The 22,624-nt window shown below is 39.6% G+C and overlaps 1 protein-coding gene across 1 annotated transcript in view; it reads right to left on the reverse strand.

Moving 5' to 3' along the window:
- LOC309567069 (vomeronasal type-2 receptor 26-like) overlaps window positions 1-22,624 on the reverse strand; it is a gene marked incomplete at both ends in the record, with an annotated part of 29,443 nt that overhangs the window by 3,684 nt on the left and 3,135 nt on the right. Inside the window, one exon of the mRNA XM_082272391.1 lies at window positions 15,194-15,317. Coding sequence (XP_082128517.1) covers window positions 15,194-15,317 — 124 coding nt within the window. The remainder of the gene's footprint in view (window positions 1-15,193; window positions 15,318-22,624) is intronic.

Consider the following 22,624-nt stretch of genomic DNA (forward strand, 5'->3'; position numbering starts at 1 on the left):
AAAAATGTATAAAAACAAAAATCAGCTTTTTAGAGAAAAATATACCATGGCTTATACGGCTGGGATTGTAATCTCATTACCCTTAAATATGCAATATAAAACATATAAGGAAAGAATAAACAATTGTTGAATAAAATCAAATAATACAGCAAGGCATAATTACCACACTTAAGATGGTGTTACCAGAGTCCTAAGATGGATGCCAGTGAGGGAGGAGTTTCCTCCAAGTTTCAGATGAATGATGTGGATCAGGGAGTATGTCTGCATGAGTCTGTTGAAAAATGTAATAGCGTGTGTGGTGTAAGTGTGAGGTGTGTTGTCAGTAGTGTAAAGTCTGTGTGTCCTCTCATCTGGGTTGGTCTTTTATATGGTAAGAACAAAGAGCTATAAAAATTACCATAAGTTAAACCCAGAGGGATGAAACATTATCCCTATTGGTCGGGATATTCTATACCTAAACTAGTGAGGTCAGAGACACACCCCTTTTGATAATTAACCCCATACTTGGTCTAATAAAATTAAGGATGATTCCTCTATATGTAAGATTAATCATAAAACACAACATAAAACTTTCTCCAGACTCCCAGTACATACATAAATGTCCACCTGTATTTCCACCATTCATCTTGGCAAGTAATGCCATTTCAATAATCATATTATTTAACACAATATAATATTTTTATATTGGAATATCTCAAATTATCTCAAGACTGCACCTGGTATTTCGCCTCCAGAGGGCAGTATCGTAACATTCATTAGATTTTGTATTTAACATAATTAAAACAATTTGTTATCTGATGACCTATTGACCTGTCGGCTAGTGAGAAGCCATTACTTATTTGGATTCTGACATAACTGTCAGGCATCCAGACTAGGATAGGAAGATCTATAGTGTCATAAAAACTTACACCAGACCTACACACAAACTTCTCTGAAATGAGGTAATTAGTAACGAGATACACATGTCTTTACACTTATTAGAAAAAGAATTCTAAGTAAGATTATTACTATGAAAATATAAACCCAAAATGTGATATAATGTTCCTAAATATATATGTATATGCCTTACATAATATAATGACATAATTATAGCTAATATCTTCTCACATATAATAATGTATCTATGAAAACTTATATGGTTCATCTTTAAATGTATGCTGAAAAACACTGAGCCATTGTCTATTGTTAAATACTTATAGACAGACTGACACTACCATCCCCTTAACATCTGTTATCTGATAGAGATGTCAATGTATAAGCTTATTTATGACAAAAGAAAATATAAATGTCTGCTGAAAGTATAGGACCCTATTGTAAGCCTGTAAGAGACATTTTGTTTAACAAGTACATATGAACTTTGTTTGACCTTAAAAACAAGATGGAAGCCATTCAGAATCTCTTATGCATTATATGAATACATGGCTTTTAAAATAACTTTTCTTTTTACCTATTATTATTTTAATCAACCCCCAATAACCCTGACATATCTCCAAGGGTTAGAGAGGCTGGATTCATCCTTTTTTATGGATAGTGTAGGACCCACTGATAATGGGGTACTTTGACGTAGTGGTGGGCTTGAGCACGATATGGCCATATGGTGGGACTAAATCCCCATTTTTATTTATGGATTGTCTCCATATTTGATAGTCATTTCTTTTGCATGTGTGCGCTATTCTTTTTTACTATACATGTCGCTTGGGCCGTAGCTGCACCGGCTTTAGATATACATGTTCAGGGTGTGCTCCCCCAATTTTTTGCTTGTTTATTATGTGAATGGGGGGACTGTGGGATTTAGGGTTATGTGTATTGGGGAGCTCTGTGATTTGGAGAGATTCTGTGAGGGTGGACTCTAATGTGATGAGAAGGCTTGGTGGGATGTTGGGAATCTGATGGGAGGATTCCGACATATAATGGGGACTTTGACATATAGGGAAGACTTTGTTGCATAGGGGGGACTCTGGCGTGATAGGGGACCTCTGATATGAAGAGGGGCTTTTGATGTGTAGTTATTTGTTCAAAGTGGTTGAGTGCATCATCACAGCCTCAGGTTTCTCCTTGATAAGTAACATTTGCATTTTGCTATATTTTAGACTGGGGTCCCTCAAGATTTTGCACAATTTGAACTACCTGCTGACTGCCCCACATATATATACTGTGCTGCGGCGGCTCTCCTGCACAAAATCATGTACAGGTACATGATTTCACTCTTCTCAGTATGTGGCACGCAAGTGCCACTGGCAATCAGCTCCTGCTGTGATTGTACACAGAGGGAGCCTATCAGTGGGTCCGCTGGACCCAATGTCCGCCAGGACCCACTGATAGTTCCCGAGAGAGGCAGAACAGCGGCCAGTGTCATTAGCACAGTGATCACTGTATTGGTTTCACTGGTCTCCAAAAAGTATCACTTAAGGCCCGTACACACGTACCGATTGTCGGCTGTAAATGTTCGGCCAACGTCTGATCGGCCGATTGTCGGCTTGTTAGTATGATGCTTCCGACAACCGACTGTGACTTTTCGGCCAAACAAAATCTGGTGTGCATGCTATAAAATTTTTGTTGGCCAACAACAGAACGGCCGATTGTTCGTCAGTCAGTACAGATTTCGGCTGACAAACATCAGATGAGCAAGACTGGGCATGCTCAGAGAAGAAAAAACACACGAAAAGTAGACCAGAACATGACATCACTTCTGCAGTTGGTTGTTGTTGGCCGACAAAATTTGTGTGCAGTCTAGAGCACATTTCAACCAACACAACAACACTGGACAAAAGACCATCGGTGCGTGTGTACGGGGCTTTAGTGTCAGATTTGACCACCACAATGTGGCAGTCCTGCTAAAAATCACTGATCGCCATTACAAGTAAAAAAAAAATCAAAAAGAAAAACTCCATTTAAAACATCCCAAAGTTTGTAGACGCTATAACTTTTGCACAAACCAATCAATATACGCTTATGTATAGCAGAATACATATTGGCCTAAACTGATTAAGAAATTTGATTTTTTTTTTTTTTTTACATTTCTTTTATTGGAAAGTAAAACATTTTTTTTTAATTTTTTCAAAATTTTTAGACTTTTTTGTTTATTGCGTAAAAAAATAAAAACTACAGAGGTGATCAAATACCACCAATAGAAAGCTCTATTTGTGGGGAAAAAAAAGGACATACATTTTATTTGTGTAGAGAGTCGCATGACAGCACAATTGTCAGTTAAAATTACGCAATGCCATACCGCAAAAAATGGCCTGGTCATGAAGGGGGTAAACCTTCTGGGGCTCAAGTGGTTGAAGGGTGCAGCAAATGTTGAGAAACACTGGGATAAATATATCCTCCTGAGGCTCCCCAGTTGTCCACTAACAAGTGGAGACTCTGCATAGGCCTCCTAACTGTATATCTCTCCCCTTTCTTTAATTTGTATTTAAATTGTATGTTTGGGAAGGTCGCTAAACCTTTAGGTTTATAGATTATCTTGATATTAGCAGATTCCATTGATTATCATTATAATACTCACAGATTTAATGGGGAGTGGGCGAAAAAAATATTTCATCTAGCTCCCATGGACCCAATCCAGATAGTTTATATTTTGCATATATGAGTGGTGGTAATGATTTTATTATATTGGCTTTAGCCTAATACAAGCCCATACATGTAAAATTTTGCATCATACTATATGATTGGTTTTCAACTTGATGTTTATAATAATAATGTATTTGAATGAATGTACAAATACTGAGCTCTCATGAAGAAGCGAATCCTTGTTTCATGAAACACATTGAGAATTTATTGAATTTCCTTCATTGATCCATGTAGTGATATTATGTATTGAGTTACAAATGTAAGTATTGTACTGATTACAGCAATGGTCATTGTTTGTGAATGATAGGTTATACATGGAGGTATCAAAGAATATAGAACTCTAACATACATCAGTCTTTTTTCATGGTTTTGTTATGATCTAATAATAAAAGTGACACTTGTTTGTACCCATAATGTCCTATATGTTTTTATCTTTGGTGTTTTAATTATTCAATATATCAGCAATGTTAGTACACTACATGAGGAAAAATCTATAAAATACATGCATAATTATTTTTTGTAATCTCGAAAAATACACTGTAACGTTTATTTTAAGATAAAGCCTGCCTCGCCTCTTCTTCTACATTGCAGCCTTACTAAGCTGCTTACATATTGTCCAGCCGCTGTAAAATATTTTAGGCTATTGTCTCTAAAATAGAAACCAGCACTTTATTTCCCTGAAAAAAACTGCCATGTCTCTCCCTTTTATATTGAAGCTTAACCAAACTGTGTAAATATAGTCCAGTAACTGTACAATGTTTTTGGATATTGTCTTTCAAATAATACTCTATAATGTTTATTTCAAGATAAAAAAGCTAATCTCCCCCTCTTATATTACAACCTTACCATGCTGCTTTATACTGTCCAGCCACTAAACAATATATGTGGCTATTGTCTCTCAAATAATACACTCTAATATTTCTTTCAAAATAAAATCTGCCTCATCTCTCCCTTTTACATTGCAACCTTACCAAGGCACTGTACAAGTTTCATAGCTATTTGCTATCAGAAACTAAACTCTAATGATTAATTCAAGATACAATCTTTTTTTTTTTCTCCCATTAACATTGCAACTTTGCCAAACTTCTTACATATTGTCCAGCCATACTTCCCAGCCACTGAACAATTCAGTGGCTATTCTCTCTCAAAGAAATATACTGTGTTAAACATGCAGTAGTGCACTGAAATATGATGCATAAAACGTACAGTAATGCACTGAAAAATGCTGCATTAAATGGCACATAACACATTGAAATATACTGCATTAAATGTGCAGTAATGCACTGAAATATACTGTGTTAAACATGCAGTAGCACACTGAAACATACTGTGTAAAACATTCAGTAACCCACAGAAATTTACTGCATCAAACTTGCACTAATGCACTGAAATATACTGCAATAAACGGCACGTAACACACTGAAATATACTGTGTTAAACGTGCACCAACGCACTAAAATATACTGGGTTAAACGGCATTTAACACACTGAAATATACTGCGTTAAACATGCACTAACGCACAGAAATATACTGCATAAAACGTGCAGTATTGAACAGAAATATACTGCATTAAATATGCACTAATGTGCTGAAATATACTGCATTAATCGGCCTGTAACAAACTGAAACATACTGTGTTAAATGTCGGTAACACACAAAAATATACTGTGTTAAAAGCACAGCAACGTACAGAAATATACTGCATTACACGGCCGCTAATGTGCTGAAATATACTGCATTAAACGACATGTAACACACTGAAATATACTGCATTTAACTGCAGTAACACACTGAAATATACTGCATAAAATGTGCAGCAACACACAAAAATATACTGTGTTAAAGGTGCACTGAAATATACTATGTTAAACGTGCAGTAATGTTTAGAAATGTACTACATTAAATGTGCAGTAACATACAGAAATATACTGCATTAAACGTCACATAGGGCACTAAAATATACTACATTAAACTTGCACTAACACACTGAAATATACTGTGTTAAACGTGCAGTAGCGTATTGAAGTGTACTGCATTAGACCTGCAGTAACACACCAAAATATACTGCATTAAACAATCAGTAACGCACAAAAATATACTGTTTTGAACATGCAGTAATGCACACAAAAATATACTGCATTAAAACTGCACTAACACACTGAAATAGTTTGCATTAAATGACACAAGATGCACTGGAATATACTGCATTCAATTTGCAGTAGCGTATTGAAGTATACCGCATTAAACCTGCAGTAACACACTGAAATATACTGCATTAAACGTTCAGTAACGCACAGAAATACACTGTTTTCAACATGCAGTAACGCACAAAAAAATATACTGCGTTAAACGTGCGCTAACACACATAAAATATTGCATTAAATTACACATAATGCATTGAAATATACTACGTTAAATGTGCAGTAACGCACATAAAAATATACTGCGTACAACAAGCAGTAACCTACAGAAATGTATTGCATTAAACATGCACTAACCCACTGAAATGTATCACTTAACGCACTGAAATATACTGCGGTAAATATGCAGTAACCCACTGAAATCTAGTATGTAAAATGTGCAGCAACACACAGAAATATACCGTGTAAATGTGCACTGAAATATACTGTGTTAAACGTGCAATAACGCACTGAAATATACTGCATTAAATTACATGCAACACACTGAAATATACTGCATTAAACATGCAATAACGCACTGAAATATACTGCATAAAACGTCCGGTACCGCACAGAAATATACAAAGTTAAACGTGCACTAACACACTGAAATTTACTGCATTAAACGGCACATAATGCACTAAAATATACTGTGTTAAACGTGCAGTAATGCATTGAAATATACTGCGTTAAACGTGCATTATGTACAGAAATCTACTGCATTAAACGTGCAGTAATGCACTAAATATACTGTTTTAAATGTGCAGTAACACACAGAAATATACTGCGTTAAACACAAAAATATATTGCGATAAACGTGCACTAATGCACTTAAACATACTGCATTCAATGGCATGTCATTCACTAAAATATACTGTGGTAAATGTGCAGTAACTCACAGAAATATACTGCATAAAAGGTGCATTAATGCACAGAAATATACAGCATTAAATGTGCACTATAATAATATACTGCGTTAAATGGCACATAACACACTGAATTGCTGTATACTATGTTAAGCATACACTAAAGCACTGAAGTATACTGCGTTAAATATGCAGGAATGCACTGAAATATACAGCGTTAAATGTGCAGTAACACACAGAAATGTACTGCAATAAATGTGCACTAACACACTGAAATATTCTGTGTTAAATGGAAAATAACACACTGAAATATACTGCATTAAACGTGCAGTAGCGCACAGAAATATTCTGCGCTTATCGTGTAGTAACGCACTAAGCTATACTGCAGCCAATCAGGGCTTCCTATGTACTGTGCGGTGGCTCAGTGCATTGTGGTCATTACTTGGGCCAAACGTTTGAATGCCCATATAATTCAGGTGTTTGTTGAATGAACGAACAGCCAATATTTGGCCCGAACGCATGCTCCGGGCGAACCGTGTGCCTATCCCTAGTTATATGCATGATATTGCCAAAAGTATTGGAACACCCCTCCAAATCTTTGGATTCAGGTGTTTCAATCACCTCGATGGCCACAGGTGTATAAAATCAAACACCTAGGCATACAGACTGCTTCTACAAACATTTGTGAAAGAATGGGTCACTCTCAATAGCTCAGTGAATTCAAGTGTGTTTCAGTGATAGGTTGCCACCTGTGAAATAAGTCCATCGATGACGTTTAATTGCTACTAAATATTCCACAGTCAACTGTTTGTGATATTATATCAAAATGGAAGCAAATGAGAACAACAGCAACTCAGCCGTGAAGTGGTACGCCACGTAAAATGATAGAACAGGTTCAGCGCATGTGTAACGCTCCTGCGTTTTTATATGGTGTGGATTTTCAGCTGCAGAAATAGTTCCACGTCAGCAGTCATGTAAGAGATATGCTGAGATACCATTCCCAACCTCAATGACTCATCATGTGTGGAAGGTCTTATTTCAGCCAGTAAATACACACAATTAGCAAGCTGGTTCTTAGAGTGACTTTATGCATGTGGTAACACAATGATGAAGGTTGAGGGATAGGTTGAGTGGAGGTGGTAGGTGATAGACACTTGAAGGTGAGACAGTAGCAGATGGATGCAGGAAGGTTTAGCAATGTTGTATGATAGCAGATGATAGAATAGCAGGTGGACATACAAAAGAGATCAACCCAGTGCAGAAAAGTAGCAGTAGTCTCAAGAGCTAGCAATCTAGTTTATGCAGATGTGATAAACAGTCTCTACTATGCAGAGCTAGATAGTGTAAGCTTAGTATAAGTTTATAGAGAATTCCCCTGCGGGGTACTTAGCACTATTAGCGATACAGCCGAAGGGTGGTTCAGGAGAGGCGGATGATCCAGTAGCGGGATACAGGGATCAGCGCAGCGAGGTTCCGTCAGCGAAGTAAGCTTGCAAGCATGGAAGCTTCAAGCAAGGTTAGCATCCAGATAAGGGTGTTTGAACGAACACATGTGAGTGAGAACCGACGCCTTAAATAGCCATCTAGTCCGGCGCTGAGTGATGACAGCTCCAGTCTTAAAGGTGTATGCGCACCTTTCCAAAAGTAAATGGTGGGGCGCATACACTTGTGGAAAGTGTAATTTAGGGTACCAAAGGTACCGGAACATTACAATACCCCCCCCTTAAGGCCTGCTCCTGAAGGCCTCTGGAGCTGGTTTGTCTGGGTATCTCGCATGAAAATTGCAGATTAATCTAGGGGCATGTATGTCAGAGGTGTTTAGCCAGGTGTCGTCTTGGGGCCCATAGTTCTTCCATCTAACCAAGTACTGAAGTCTTCTTCTGTAGATACGAGAATCCAGAATCTCTTTTATCTCGTATTCTTCTCCACCTTCAACTTGTACAGGAGGGGGAGGTGGAATATTAGGCCTTATTCCTTGGTCCGGAACATGGGGTTTCAGTAGCGACACATGGAAAATGGGATGGATTTTTAGGTCCATTGGCAATGTAAGCTGCACTGCAGCTTTTCCAATAAGTTTCTTGATTGGAAAAGGTCCCAAGAACAGAGGTCCAAGCTTTTTGCTAGGGATCTTCAGTCTCAAGTTTTTTGTTGAGAGCCAAACGAGGTCCCCGATAGTATACTGTGGAGAAGGTCTTCTACGAAGATCATAGTACTTCTTTTGTTGACTGTGAGCGTGTGCAATGGTAGTATTTAGTAAACCCAGAGAATCCTTTATTTGGGTAAGATAGTCTGAGGCTACTGGGTTATTTGAAGGAAGGATGCGTGGAGGGAGAATAGAGGGATGGAACCCATAGTTCAAGTAGAACGGACTCTGCTTGGTTGTACTGTGAGTTGCGTTGTTGTAGGCAAATTCTGCCAGGGGGAGAAGATCCAACCAATCATCCTGTTGGTAAGAAGTGTAACAACGTAAATACTGCTCGATGCATTGGTTGACTCTTTCAGTCTGTCCGTTGGTCTGCGGATGGTAAGGAGAAGTGAGCTTCCGCTCAATCTGTAGTATGTGACATAGTTCTTGCCAGAATTTAGAAATAAATTGGGATCCACGGTCAGACAGAAGAGTTTTTGGGATACCATGTAATCTGAAGACATGTTTCATCAGGAGTTCTGCCGTTTGTTTGGACGAAGATAGTCTGCGAATAGCAATGAAATGTGCCATCTTTGTCAGATGGTCCACTGACACCAAGATGGTATTAAATCCTTTGGAAGGAGGCAATTCTACGATGAAGTCCAATGACAAAACCTCCCATGGAGTTTGGGGTATTGGTAGACTGCATAGTAGACCGGATGGTCTCGTAGTGTCAATTTTGGACCTGGCACAGACATTGCATGAAGAGACTAATTTTTGTATAGTTGTTTTCATGTCAGGCCACCAGAATTGTCGAGAAATTAAATTGAAAGTCTTTGTCATACCCATATGTCCTGCCATAGGCACATCATGCGATAATTCCAAGATCTTGGTGCGTAGGGTAGGTGGTATGTAAAGTTTGTCGTTGTAGTAGAGGAAGCCTTCTGCATCAGTATTTAGTTGTGGTGGGGGTGAATCCAAACTTATACCATGCAGAACCTCTTCCTTTAAGGAACGGACAACTCCAATAATGCGTTTGTGAGGTATTATAGGAACGGAAGGGATTTCAAAGTAGTTTTCTTCAGTTAGTCGTGATAGTGCATCCGCCTTTTTGTTCTTATCTGCAGGTGTGTAGGTCACTAGGAAGTTAAACCTTAGAAAGAATAGTGACCATCGTACCTGTCGATGCGAGAGAGTTTTGCTAGTCTGAAGATATTGGAGGTTTTTATGGTCCGTGTATATAATTATTGGTAGTTGGGTGCCTTCGAGTAAATGTCGCCAATTCTCCAGAGCCAATTTTATAGCAAGCAGTTCCTTTTCACCCACGGGGTAATTTATCTCGGGACTGCTCAGGGATTTAGAAAAAAAAGCGACTGGATGAAGTGGTGAAGTGTGGGTAGGTCGTTGGTAGAGTATTGCTCCTACAGCCAGGTTTGACGCATCTACCTCCAGAATGTATTGGAGGGATGGGTCTGGATGGCGTAATATGGGAGCGGAAGTAAACCTTGTCTTTAACAAGTGGAAAGCCTTATTTGCTTCTTCTGACCATTTAAATGGTATTTTTATGCTAGTGAGCTGTGTGAGGGGTCTCACAATAGCAGAAAAGTTTTTTATGAACTTCCTGTAGAAATTTGAAAATCCCAGGAATCGCTGTAGCGCCTTGCGTGTAGTTGGTGTAGGCCAATCCTGAATGCAGGATATTTTACTCATGTCCATCTCGATTCCTGTTTTGGATATGATGTAGCCTAGAAAGAGTACCTCATCTTTATGGAACAAGCATTTCTTCAGCTTCACATAAAGATTATGTGCAAGCAATCTCGATAATACAAGTCTTACATGTCTTATGTGTTCAGACAGGGTCCGTGAATATATAAGTATATCGTCCAGATATACCACAACACAGACATCTAGTAAGTCTTTAAAAATATCGTTTATAAATCATTGGAAAACTGCAGGGGCATTGCATAGGCCGAATGGCATCACAAGATATTCGAACAATCCGTATCTAGTTCTGAACGCAGTCTTCCACTCGTGTCCATCACGGATTCGAATGAGATTGTATGCTCCTTTCAGGTCTAATTTTGAAAAATAGGTAGCTCCACGCACCTGCTCAATGAGCTCAGGGATAAGCGGTAGAGGATAGCGATCTTTTATTGTGATAGCATTCAATTTCCTGTAGTCGATGATAGGTCTGAGACTTGAATCTTTATTGCGAACAAAAAAGAGTCCTGCTGCTGTGGAAGAAGTGGAAGGTCTAATAAAACCTTTTTCCAAGTTCTCATCCAAATAGGTTTTGAGATGGGCAAGTTCATCCTGTGAAAGAGGATAAACATGACCGAACGGCAATTTGCTATTTGGGAGTAGATCAATGCTACAATCATAGTCTCGATGAGGAGGTAATGCTTGAGCATTTTTCTCAAGAAAAACCTCAGAAAGATCCTGATAACATAGTGGTGCAATCTCATCTGTCACCACAGACAGAATCTTCCCGGAAAACGGGAGGTTACACGTTTCCTCGCAATAACAAGAAGGGAAGGTCAAGGACCGTTTCTTCCAATCTATGGTTGGTTGGTGTGTGTGCAACCAGGGAAGTCCCAACACAATGGGAAAGTGGGGTGATGGTATTAAATCGAAGGTAAAAGTCTCCCTATGAGACTCGTTAATAGTGACTAGAAGTGCTTGTGTCTGATCTGTGATCGGACCAGAGGATAACGGAACACTGGTAATGAGACTTACTGAGACAGGTTTGAGTTTAGAAATAATAGGAATTTTATTTAAAGCAGCAAAACATATATCCATATAATTTCCACAAGATCCTGTGTCAATCATGGCTTTAGTAGTAATCCTGTTCTGGTCCCACTGTAATGTCAAAAAAACAGAAATGTAGGGGTTAGTGAATGAAGTTGTCAATCCTCCTAGAGAGACATGTGAACACTCACCCTTCTTTTTGTTGACTAGGGGACAGACGTTTATCTTGTGATCCGGGGATGCACAGTACAAGCAGAGATTTTCATTTCGTCTTTTGGCTTTTTCCATAGTTGATAGCGGTGGGCGTATGGTTCCTACCTCCATAGGAACGGCCAGACTCTGAGAGGAAACGGATAATGGCATTCCCATCTTTTCAGCCTTTCTTTCTCGTAGTCTTCTATCTATGGTAATACGGAGTTGTATTAATGCATCCAGGGTTTTTGGCAGATCCGCTCGGGCGAGCTCGTCCTTAACGGCTTCTGATAGGCCAAGCCTAAATTGGGTTTTCAGAGATGCATCATTCCATTCTGAATCAAGGGTCCATCTCTTGAACTCTGCGACAAAGTCTTCCACAGGCCTCCTTCCTTGTTTCAAGGATCTTAACTGAAGATCAGCAGTACTCTGCCTATTGGGGTCATCATATAGGCTAGTGAGCTCTGCCAGGAACAAGGCATAGGAGTTGAGAAGCTGGTCGTTTTTCTCAAAAAGAGAATCTGCCCAGGCTCGAGGATCGTTTGATAGGTAAGAAATAATAGTACAAACCTTAATGTGATCAGTAAGGTAGGTACGAGGTTTTAGCAAAAAAAGTAACTCACATGCGTTTTTAAATTCGCAAAATTTTTTGCGATCGCCTGTAAATACCAAAGGGGGATTTATCTTGGGTTCAGGGGACTGAGCAGAGGTAAGTTGTGTCAGTCTAATTACCTGCTGCGACAGAGCCTGATTGTCTTCTTTTAATTCAGCAAGTGCGTGTATTAACGCAGATACTTGCTGTTTTAATTGTGTCACCTGAGTGGTTATTTCTGGAACTATTTCTGCTGAATCCATTTTTTAGGTTCGTTCAATCTGTAACGCTCCTGCGTTCTTATATGGTGTGGATTTTCAGCTGCAGAAATAGTTCCACGTCAGCAGTCATGTAAGAGATATGCTGAGATACCATTCCCAACCTCAATGACTCATCATGTGTGGAAGGTCTTATTTCAGCCAGTAAATACACACAATTAGCAAGCTGGTTCTTAGAGTGACTTTATGCATGTGGTAACACAATGATGAAGGTTGAGGGATAGGTTGAGTGGAGGTGGTAGGTGATAGACACTTGAAGGTGAGACAGTAGCAGATGGATGCAGGAAGGTTTAGCAATGTTGTATGATAGCAGATGATAGAATAGCAGGTGGACATACAAAAGAGATCAACCCAGTGCAGAAAAGTAGCAGTAGTCTCAAGAGCTAGCAATCTAGTTTATGCAGATGTGATAAACAGTCTCTACTATGCAGAGCTAGATAGTGTAAGCTTAGTATAAGTTTATAGAGAATTCCCCTGCGGGGTACTTAGCACTATTAGCGATACAGCCGAAGGGTGGTTCAGGAGAGGCGGATGATCCAGTAGCGGGATACAGGGATCAGCGCAGCGAGGTTCCGTCAGCGAAGTAAGCTTGCAAGCATGGAAGCTTCAAGCAAGGTTAGCATCCAGATAAGGGTGTTTGAACGAACACATGTGAGTGAGAACCGACGCCTTAAATAGCCATCTAGTCCGGCGCTGAGTGATGACAGCTCCAGTCTTAAAGGTGTATGCGCACCTTTCCAAAAGTAAATGGTGGGGCGCATACACTTGTGGAAAGTGTAATTTAGGGTACCAAAGGTACCAGAACATTACAGCATGCTGAAGAGCACAGTGCGAAGAAGTCATCAGAGTCAATAGCTACAGACCTCCAATCTTCATGTGGCCTTCATATTAGCCCATTAGCAGTGCATAGAGAGCTTCATGAAATGGATTTCCATGGCCGAGCAGCTGCATCCAAGCCTTAAAGCACCAAGTGCAATGCAAAGTGTCGTATGCAGTGATATAAAGCCACTGGACTCTAGAGCAGTGTTCTCTTGAGTGAAAAATCATGCTTCTCTGTCTGGCAATCTGATGAATGTGTCTGGGTTTTGCGGTTGCCAAAAGAACGGTACTTGTCTGACTGCCATATGCCAAGTGTAAAGTTTGTTGGAGGGGGATTATGGTGTGGGGTGTTTTTCAGGGGTTGGATTTGGCCCCTTAGTTCCAGTGAAAGGAACTCTTAAGGCGTCAGCATACCAAGATATTTTGGACAATTTCATGCTCCCAATTTTGTGAACAGCCTTCCCAGAAGAGTTGAAGCTGTTATAGCTGCAAAAGGTGGACTAACCTAATAATGAAACCTATGGACTAAGACAGGGATCCTCAAACTATGGCCCTCCAGCTGTTGCAGAAGTACACATCCCATGAGGCATTGTAAAATTCTGACATTCACAGACATGACTGGGGAAGATGTAATTGTAGTTCCCGAACAACCGGAGGGCCATAGTTTGAAGACTCCTGGCCTAGGACATTGAAGTTTATGTGTGGGTATTCATCGTCACTGGAGCTGAGGAGCAGATACTTAATAGTAAGAAAACCTTAAGAAAACTGAACACAGTGAGACATGATGTGTAACATACTGAAAAAAATTTAGTTTATGTGCACTCTAACCACCTGACCTCTGGAAGATTTACCGTCCTTCATGACCAGGCCATTTTTTGCAAAACGGCGCTGTGGTATTTTAACTCACAATTGCGCCGTCATGCAACACTGTACCCAAATATAATTTATGTCCCCCCCCCCCCACACACACACACACACAAATTGAGCTGTCTTTTAGTGGTATTTGATTACCACTGTGATTTTTTTTGTTTGCTTTATAAACAAAAAAAAGTCTGCCAATTTTGAAAAAAAAAAAACTTAAAATATTTAAAAAATAAAATGTCTTCATAAATTTAGGCCAATATGTTTTCTGCAACGTATTTTTGGTAAAAATAATCTCAATAAGCATATATTGATTGGTGTGCACAAGATGTATAGTGTCTGCAAACTGTGGAATATTTGCATTTATTTATTCATTTTTTATTTTTTTTTCACAAGTAATGGTGGCGATCAGCGACTTATAGTGGGGCGGTGATATATATATAGATAGATAGATAGATAGACAGATAGACAGATAGACAGACAGACAGACAGACAGACAGACAGACAGACAGACAGACAGATAGATAGACAGACAGACAGACAGACAGACAGACAGACAGATAGACAGACAGATAGATAGATAGATAGATAGATAGACAGATAGATAGATAGATAGATAGATAGATAGATAGATAGATAGATAGATAGATAGATAGATAGATAGATAGATAGATAGATAGATAGATAGATAGATAGATAGATAGATAGATAGATAGATAGATAGATAGATAGATAGATAGATAGATAGATAGATAGATAGATAGATAGATAGATAGATAGATAGATAGATAGATAGATAGATAGATAGATAGATAGATAGATAGATAGATAGATAGATAGATAGATAGATAGATAGATAGATAGATAGATAGATAGATAGATAGATAGATAGATAGATAGATAGATATAGATAGATATTAGAAAACATTGTTAGATAAAAACTGTATATAAAATATACCTGTCTGGTTGGATATCTGCCCTTCTGAACATGGGACACAGTCATAGCAGCAAGAGTGGGCTGAAGATCCAGGCTTTTTTCTGTATCCGGGCAAACATGCGTCCACACAGAGAGACTCCAGCTTCTAAAAGGAAATGAAAAAAAAAAAAGTTTACTTGTGTAAAATAACATTGGGGATTCAATAGAAGTGTGTTGCAAAATGTTACTGTATCTCCTTATCCATTGCTTCCATTTCCCTTTAAAGTGCATGTGTGACGGTACTCACCAACACTGGAGGTGAGGAGCAGATACTTAATGGTTTGAATTGCTTCAGATGGGACAGTAATATTTGTCAACCATATCTTCATATAGAAATATGAAGATTTAATACCACCTTACACAGCGTATTCCATGTGCTTGTCTGTAAGAGAGACACACACAGACTGCCATTGGCAGACTTCCTTATTGTTTGTGTATTAAGAGGAAATGTGGATTGTGCCTGTCTCATTGTTAAATGTTAATGACCTCACATTGTTCTGTCTGCCTTAAGATAAGCTTATTATGGGATGTACTGTATATGTGTATGTGGATTGGCTGCTAAGGGGGAGAGGGGATTGTCCCACAGTGTATATCTTTGTCTACACTGCATGTCTAACATATTGAAAGAAATTGAGTTTATGTGCACTTTAACCACTTGACCTCTGGAAGATTTGCCGTCCTTCATGACCAGGCCATTTTTTGCAAAACTGAGCTGTGTTATTTTAACTGACAATTGCGCGGTCATGCAACACTGTACCCAAATATAATTTATGTCCCCCCCCCACAAATTGAGCTGTCTTTTGGTGGTATTTGATCACCACTGAATTTTTTATTTATAAACAAAAAAAGACTGCCAATTTTGAAAAAAAAAAAAAACAATATCTTACAATATTTAAAAAATAAAATGTCTTCATAAATTTAGGCCAATATGTATTCTTCTACGTATTTTTGGTAAAAAGAATCCCAATAAGCATATGTTGATTGGTTTGCACAAAATGTATAGTGTCTGCAAACTGTGGGATATTTGCATTTATTTATTCAGTTTTTTATTATTTTTTTTTTCACTAGTAATGGTGGCGATCAGCGACTTATAGTGGGGCGGTGTTATTCTGGTGGACATTCTGACACTGACACTTTTGACACTTTTTGCGGACCAGTGACACTAATACAGTGATCAGTGCTAAAAGTATGCACTGTCACTGTACTTATGAAACTGGCTGGGAAGGGCTTAAACATCTTGGGAAAAACAACATGTGCCTAACCAGTGTTAATGTGTACTGTGTGAGATGTTTTAACTAGGGGAAGAGATAGAATTTATTCCCCGCTTTGTAGGAACATAAACTTCATTCCTTCCCCCCATCATAACGGCAATCTGCCTTGTTTACAGATCACCATTCTGTGTCTCTGCCTTATGATCGGCGGGTGTTCGCGGACATTGAGTACTTAGTACCCACTGATCGGCTTCCCCTACCCAGAAGTGCAGAATCATATATATATATATATATATATATATATATATATATATATGTGATCCTGCCCACAGCTGCTGCCCTGTAGCAGTAAAACTTCTGTAGGGTGGTTGGCAAGTAGTTAAAGTGTAATAAAAAATGTTTTTGTAGATGATATCAGCCTTCAATTTTATATTTAACAGAGCAAACAGGAGGAAATATGATGATTTCACTCCTGGGTTTACATAGACTTTAAATCATTTTAACCTTGGGGAGGGGGGGGGGGGGGCAGAAGTCATTCCCTATGGAGAAACCCATTGTCCATGAGTATGAACAAGAAATAATTCCTTATAAATAATAATATGCTGTGCCTGGCTTAAACTACCATGTAAACCACCATGTAAAGCGAAAAGAAGCCAGCACAAGATGTTGAATATAGTAAGAGATTGTTCAAACAATAAACATAGGTGTAGAGCTAATAAAAAAAAACAGGATAAAATCAGTGTCCACATCCAAAAGGAGAAACCAGAAGAGTGTCCACTTGAGTGATAAAAGGACTGTCACCAGCACCCAATCACACAGCCAGGCAGAAAATCCTATATGAAGCATATATGGCCGTAAGATCCTCCTAGCGTTCACCCTGTGGTTCCTTTATTTCGCTCCCAGTTGTGTCATCGAATAATGTGGGGACAAGAAGGATACCTCTCATAGTGCAGTATTGTCAAATGCATTTATTGTAAAAAATATAGCGACTTACAATTAGAAATAATTTCAACAGCACATGCTCCACTTCCGAACAATTGTATTGAAACCACGAGTTCTGGTTTCCAACCAACAAGATGGCGGCCACGTCCCCCATCTGTGTATACGTCACACGCCGTTGACTCCTCCCTATGCAATTTGTCACTAGATGACATCATCAGGAGTGTGGCCAAACGTCGGTGACAACCACTATATATACACTAGAGGATGGGCGGAACATAAAATTTGCGTTCCAGAAGCAGGAAATGGTTCCCTATGCACTCCAACTACCAGATATAATCTTTGCAACGGATACAGCGACGTGCATAAAGGCACAAATGGCCATAAATAACATAAATATTTCAATCAACATGGATATATCTATCCAAACACCTTTTTAAAACAAAAAATATTAATAGATAACAATAACAAAAGACCACCAATTTTTAGATCAATCTTAACACTTGGTGATACATGAAATTGCAGTATAGATTAGCAGATCAAGGACCGGTGCCATCTTATGGTCAAAAACCATACCGCTTTATAAATATAAATAGAGGGAAGTATAACACATAAAAATTAGATTGATAAATGGTCAACATTAATAATATTCATATAAAAGAGATAGTCAAAAATACTAATACTAACTCTAAAAGATATACCAAGAATACACCAAAAATAGGCTAATACATGATCTAAAAATGGAATAAATGATATATACATAGAAGAGGCTAGAAAGAATAAATACAGAGCAGAGCTAATATAGATTCAAAAAAAATTCCTTAAGCATTATTGATAAAGGCATTTACATCCCATTCGATATGCATACCGAATGGGGTATAAGTTTTGGCATTATAGATCCAATTGGTCTCAATCTTAGAGACACTCCTGGTCATGTTTCTATTGATACTCCTCCAACTATCAGAAAACTTTTAGATCCCTAGAAATGTGGTACCTGCTGGATTCCTCCCGTGACACAAGTCATAGTGTCTGGAAACACTGTGCTTGGCATGCATGGAACAGAGGTGGGGTCTTATTTTTTAGAAAAATATACTTTACTGGGTCTTCAGAGGGACTTTATATTGCCCCTTTTAGATTTTGCAATGGGGCATACTTACTTCTGGTTTGGTGTACTTTTTACTTACAAAATAGAGGTGTGGCCATGGGCGCAAAATTTGCGCCTAGTATGGCCAACCTTTTTATGGCCAAATGGGATGCGGGTGTTTTGGAGGAGGTATATTGATCCTATGGGATGGTAATTCTGACTCTCTGAACGAGTTTATGGTCATGCTTAATGACAACGATAAGGGTTTAGTTTTGCAACAGGAATCCAGTAAGACCGAGATACATTTTCTGGATTTGAGGATTAAGGTGGTAGATGGAAAAATTGTGACATCTACCTTTTGTAAGGAGACAGACAGGAACAGATTTCTCATCACTAACAGTTGTCATCATTCGGCCTGGTTGAGGTTGGTTCCTGTTAGTCAATTTTTTGAGATTGAAGAGAAATTGTACTAATAGGGTCCATTTTGTACGGGAAGCCTCTTCCTTGAGAGATAAGTTTATTGAAAAGGGTTATGGAAAAGAGGCCCTGGATGAAAGAATGCCCTTATTTGTGCGGATCAGCGAGATAGGGAAGAATTGTTGAGGCCTAGACTGCGGAAAAAAAAAGATTTGTTTAAATATGCTTTCTTCTCCACCTATTCTCCAACATTATTCGGTCAAAAAGATCTTGGGCTCCCATCTACCAGATACCCCTCCAGTTGTTTTTAGGGGTGTACCACCATTTAGGCTACATATTGCTCCAAACATGCTGAATCCCCCCAATACTGTGTTGTTTTTTCACAGCATGGGAGAGTTATTTCCATGTAGGAAGTGTGCAATTTGCAGAATTAATGTTGTGAAAGATAGGAGACTAGGATTTTTTCAATCTAATTCTACCTATCAAAAGTTTGATATTAGGGGGGCGTGGCTTGCCGGGAACCACGATGGATGCCTGACTGCACAGCTCCTGACCCACGGAGGATAACAGCGGCCCACACAGCTTTCCCAGGCACGGAACTAGCTCATAAATAGAGCGATCTGGACCCCTTTACAACCCTGGTCATGACCAGAAAGAGGAAGGAAGAGACCTGACCGCAGAAGCTCACTGCCTTCTTCATTCAGAGGCCGCATGGAGACAAGCAAGATGGCGCCAGCTCCTCTCCACCTGCACCCGCTCGCTTCCCGCCTAGCCCCTTGATGAGACAGCCGCCTAGCAGGTATGCCGATTGTATCATCAACTCCCCGCAAGCATTTAATTCCACTCCCTTGTCAGGGAGTCCAGAAAAGGCCAGATTCAAGCTGGATGGCGGGCGGAGGGGGGAGCCCTGGCAAGGAAGCAGAAGAGGACACTAGAGAACTGCCTGACTCCATTGAAGTGTTCCCCACGAATAACAAACATGTCATGGACACTGTCCTAAAGGACATGTTGGCCTTGCTGCAGAGTTCCTTACAATCGGACATGGCATCTTATATGAACAGAATTGGCAGAGACCTCCATTCCATTACTGAACGGGTAGAACATGTGGAAGACAAAATAGGGGAGTATGCTACCACTATTAATGATTTAGTGGATGCACATGACCGAAAGGAGAATGAAATGGAGTGGGTCAGATCCAAACTTGCTGACTAGAAGACAGGTCGAGGAGGAATAATCTCAAAATCAGAGGAATCCCTGAAAATATTCCTCAGGACAAGCTGCATGGGTATGCCTCTACCCTATTCAAAGCACTTCTCCCTGATCTGTCAGACCTAGATGTTACAATTGATCGCATCCATTGTTTACCTAAGCCATCCTACCTCCCTGACACTGTTCACCACTCATCTTCGATTTCATGATGGAGCCATTGGCCATTTATATATGATCTCATCCTAACGTTTTCGGTCTTTGTGTGCAAGACTTATCACATACTATTAGCCTTTTCACTTATGATATTATCTTGAACCTGACAAAAGTTGACGAATCCCTGCCCTCAGTACACAAAGCTCTACAGTTATTCATTGAAATATCCTATTACAAGGTCAATGACTCAAAATCCCATATATTGCCGTTAGGAATCCCTCCACCCATTAGAAGTAAATTGTAAACTTCCTTCCCATATCAATGGTCACAACAAGGGATTTAATACTTGGGTATTACCCTTACCCTGTCTTCACGAGATCTGATACAAGCTAACTACACCCCCTTCTTAGATGCCCTTCAATCGAAACTCTAGAGTTTGGCAGCGGTGGAATTGACATGGTCGGGTAGACTGGCATAATTTAAAATGATGCTGCTTCCCCAGTTACTGTACTTGTTTCGCTCGTTACCAATCCCCGTCCCTGGCTCCTTTTTTCGAAAAGCCAAAGCCTTACTAAATCCTTATCTTTGGAAGGGAAAAAGGGCACAATGTGCTTTTAGAAAATTACTCCCTAACAAGGGAGGAGGCGGGGTTGGGCATGTTTCGATTCAAGAATATTATTATGCAGCAATTCTTGCACATACCAGGGAATGGTTTCATCCCACCACTGAAAAACTATGGATTTAGCTTGAATCTTCACAAATTTCTGGAAACAATTTCCTACACTACCATTAGCGAGTCAACATATTCCACGCCCACCTCCTGTATTTTTGCCAACGATTGGGGCTACGATCGCCACTTGGCGAATACTTACATCACATCTACTTACACGCGGTCTGACCAGCTCCCTTCCTTTAACTATCCACAGCTTACCAATAATTATCCCTCATCTTAATATTACCTCCTGGTCCCTTAAGGGTATCTCGGATGTAGAGGACCTTATGGCAGGTCCTGCAGTTAAGTCGTTCCGCTCCCTACAGCTTGAATTTAACCTCCCGGCTCAGGACCATTACAAATATATGCAGATCCACCACTTCCTCCAAAAGACATCCAACACCACTCTAACCCTCCCATGGCATATTGCTCAATACTTCACAGCACGGGTAGCTAAAACTCAAGACATCTCTTTATTTTACAATGCTTTTCAGGATAAAACCACTTTTGTTAAAACCATGGGAAAGAGACCTTGGTGCACAATTCCACGCCTTGAAATGGCAAAGAGCATTGACTACGACATACGCGACCACCAAATGTGCCGATTTGTGGGAGCTGACCCACAAGCTTAACCTGCGGTGGTATCTCACTCCTCAGCGCATAGCAAAGTTTTTACTTCGTTCTTCTCCACTATGCTGAAGGGGATGCGGCAAACCTGGCTCCCTCTTCCATATGTTATGGAGGTGTCCACGATTGTCGAAATACTGGAGGGATGTTTCAAGCCTCATGACCAATGTCTTGGGATCCCCATTCCAAATGACCCCTCCACTGGCACTTTGCTCTCTAGGCATAGAAAAGATACCCAGACACCTTAGAATAGTGTTCACCCACATTTTGCTAGCATCACGCTTGGTTCTCCTTAGGCATTGGAAATGACCAGACCCACCTGACATTGCTGAAACCATTCAAACTATCCAAACGCACACGAGGTACAAACTAATGTTTGCTTCATCTGTTATTAAATATCAGAATGCCTCCCTGCTTTGGGAACCCTGGACCACTAAGTACCCTTCTGGAACTACCTGTTATACTCCATGACAGACCTGTGATGTTTACACCCTTCCCCTCCTCGTTACTTGTCTTCAACAGTTTAAAGTCGGTATTTCTTAAGTAATCTCTATTGGTTGTAAGACAGACACGATTGTTTACCCTAAATATATCCAGGCCTTTTCCGGCGGGTGCCTCCCTGACCATAGATGAGAGATTGGGGAGGACGTCGGACGGGCCCCTTGGTACTGTTTCATTATGTGTTTTTCATTAAGTATGATGTCACTTTCTACCTTTGTGTAGTCACACTGGTGTTTGTGCTTTCAATCGCTGTATTTATGTGACTTGACATTTCCCTATTGTTTGTTCTTTTGTTATTTCTGTTTTTAAAACCCAATAAAAATTTATTGAAAGAAAAAAGTTTGATATTAAACCTTTTCTAACCTGTTTGACTAAACATGTGGTATACCTTATTAGGTGTCCGTGCGGCTTGGAATATGTGGGCCATACAATCTGCATGTTGCATGTCAGATTAAAAGAACATGTAGCAAACATTATTAAGGGATACCCCAAGCACAGTGTTTCCAGACACTATAACCTATGACACGGGAGCGAGTACCACATTTTTAGGAATTGACAAG

The sequence above is a fragment of the Pelophylax lessonae genome (assembly GCF_965119305.1).
Source record: "Pelophylax lessonae genome assembly, chromosome: 1".
Lineage (NCBI taxonomy): Eukaryota > Metazoa > Chordata > Amphibia > Anura > Ranidae > Pelophylax > Pelophylax lessonae.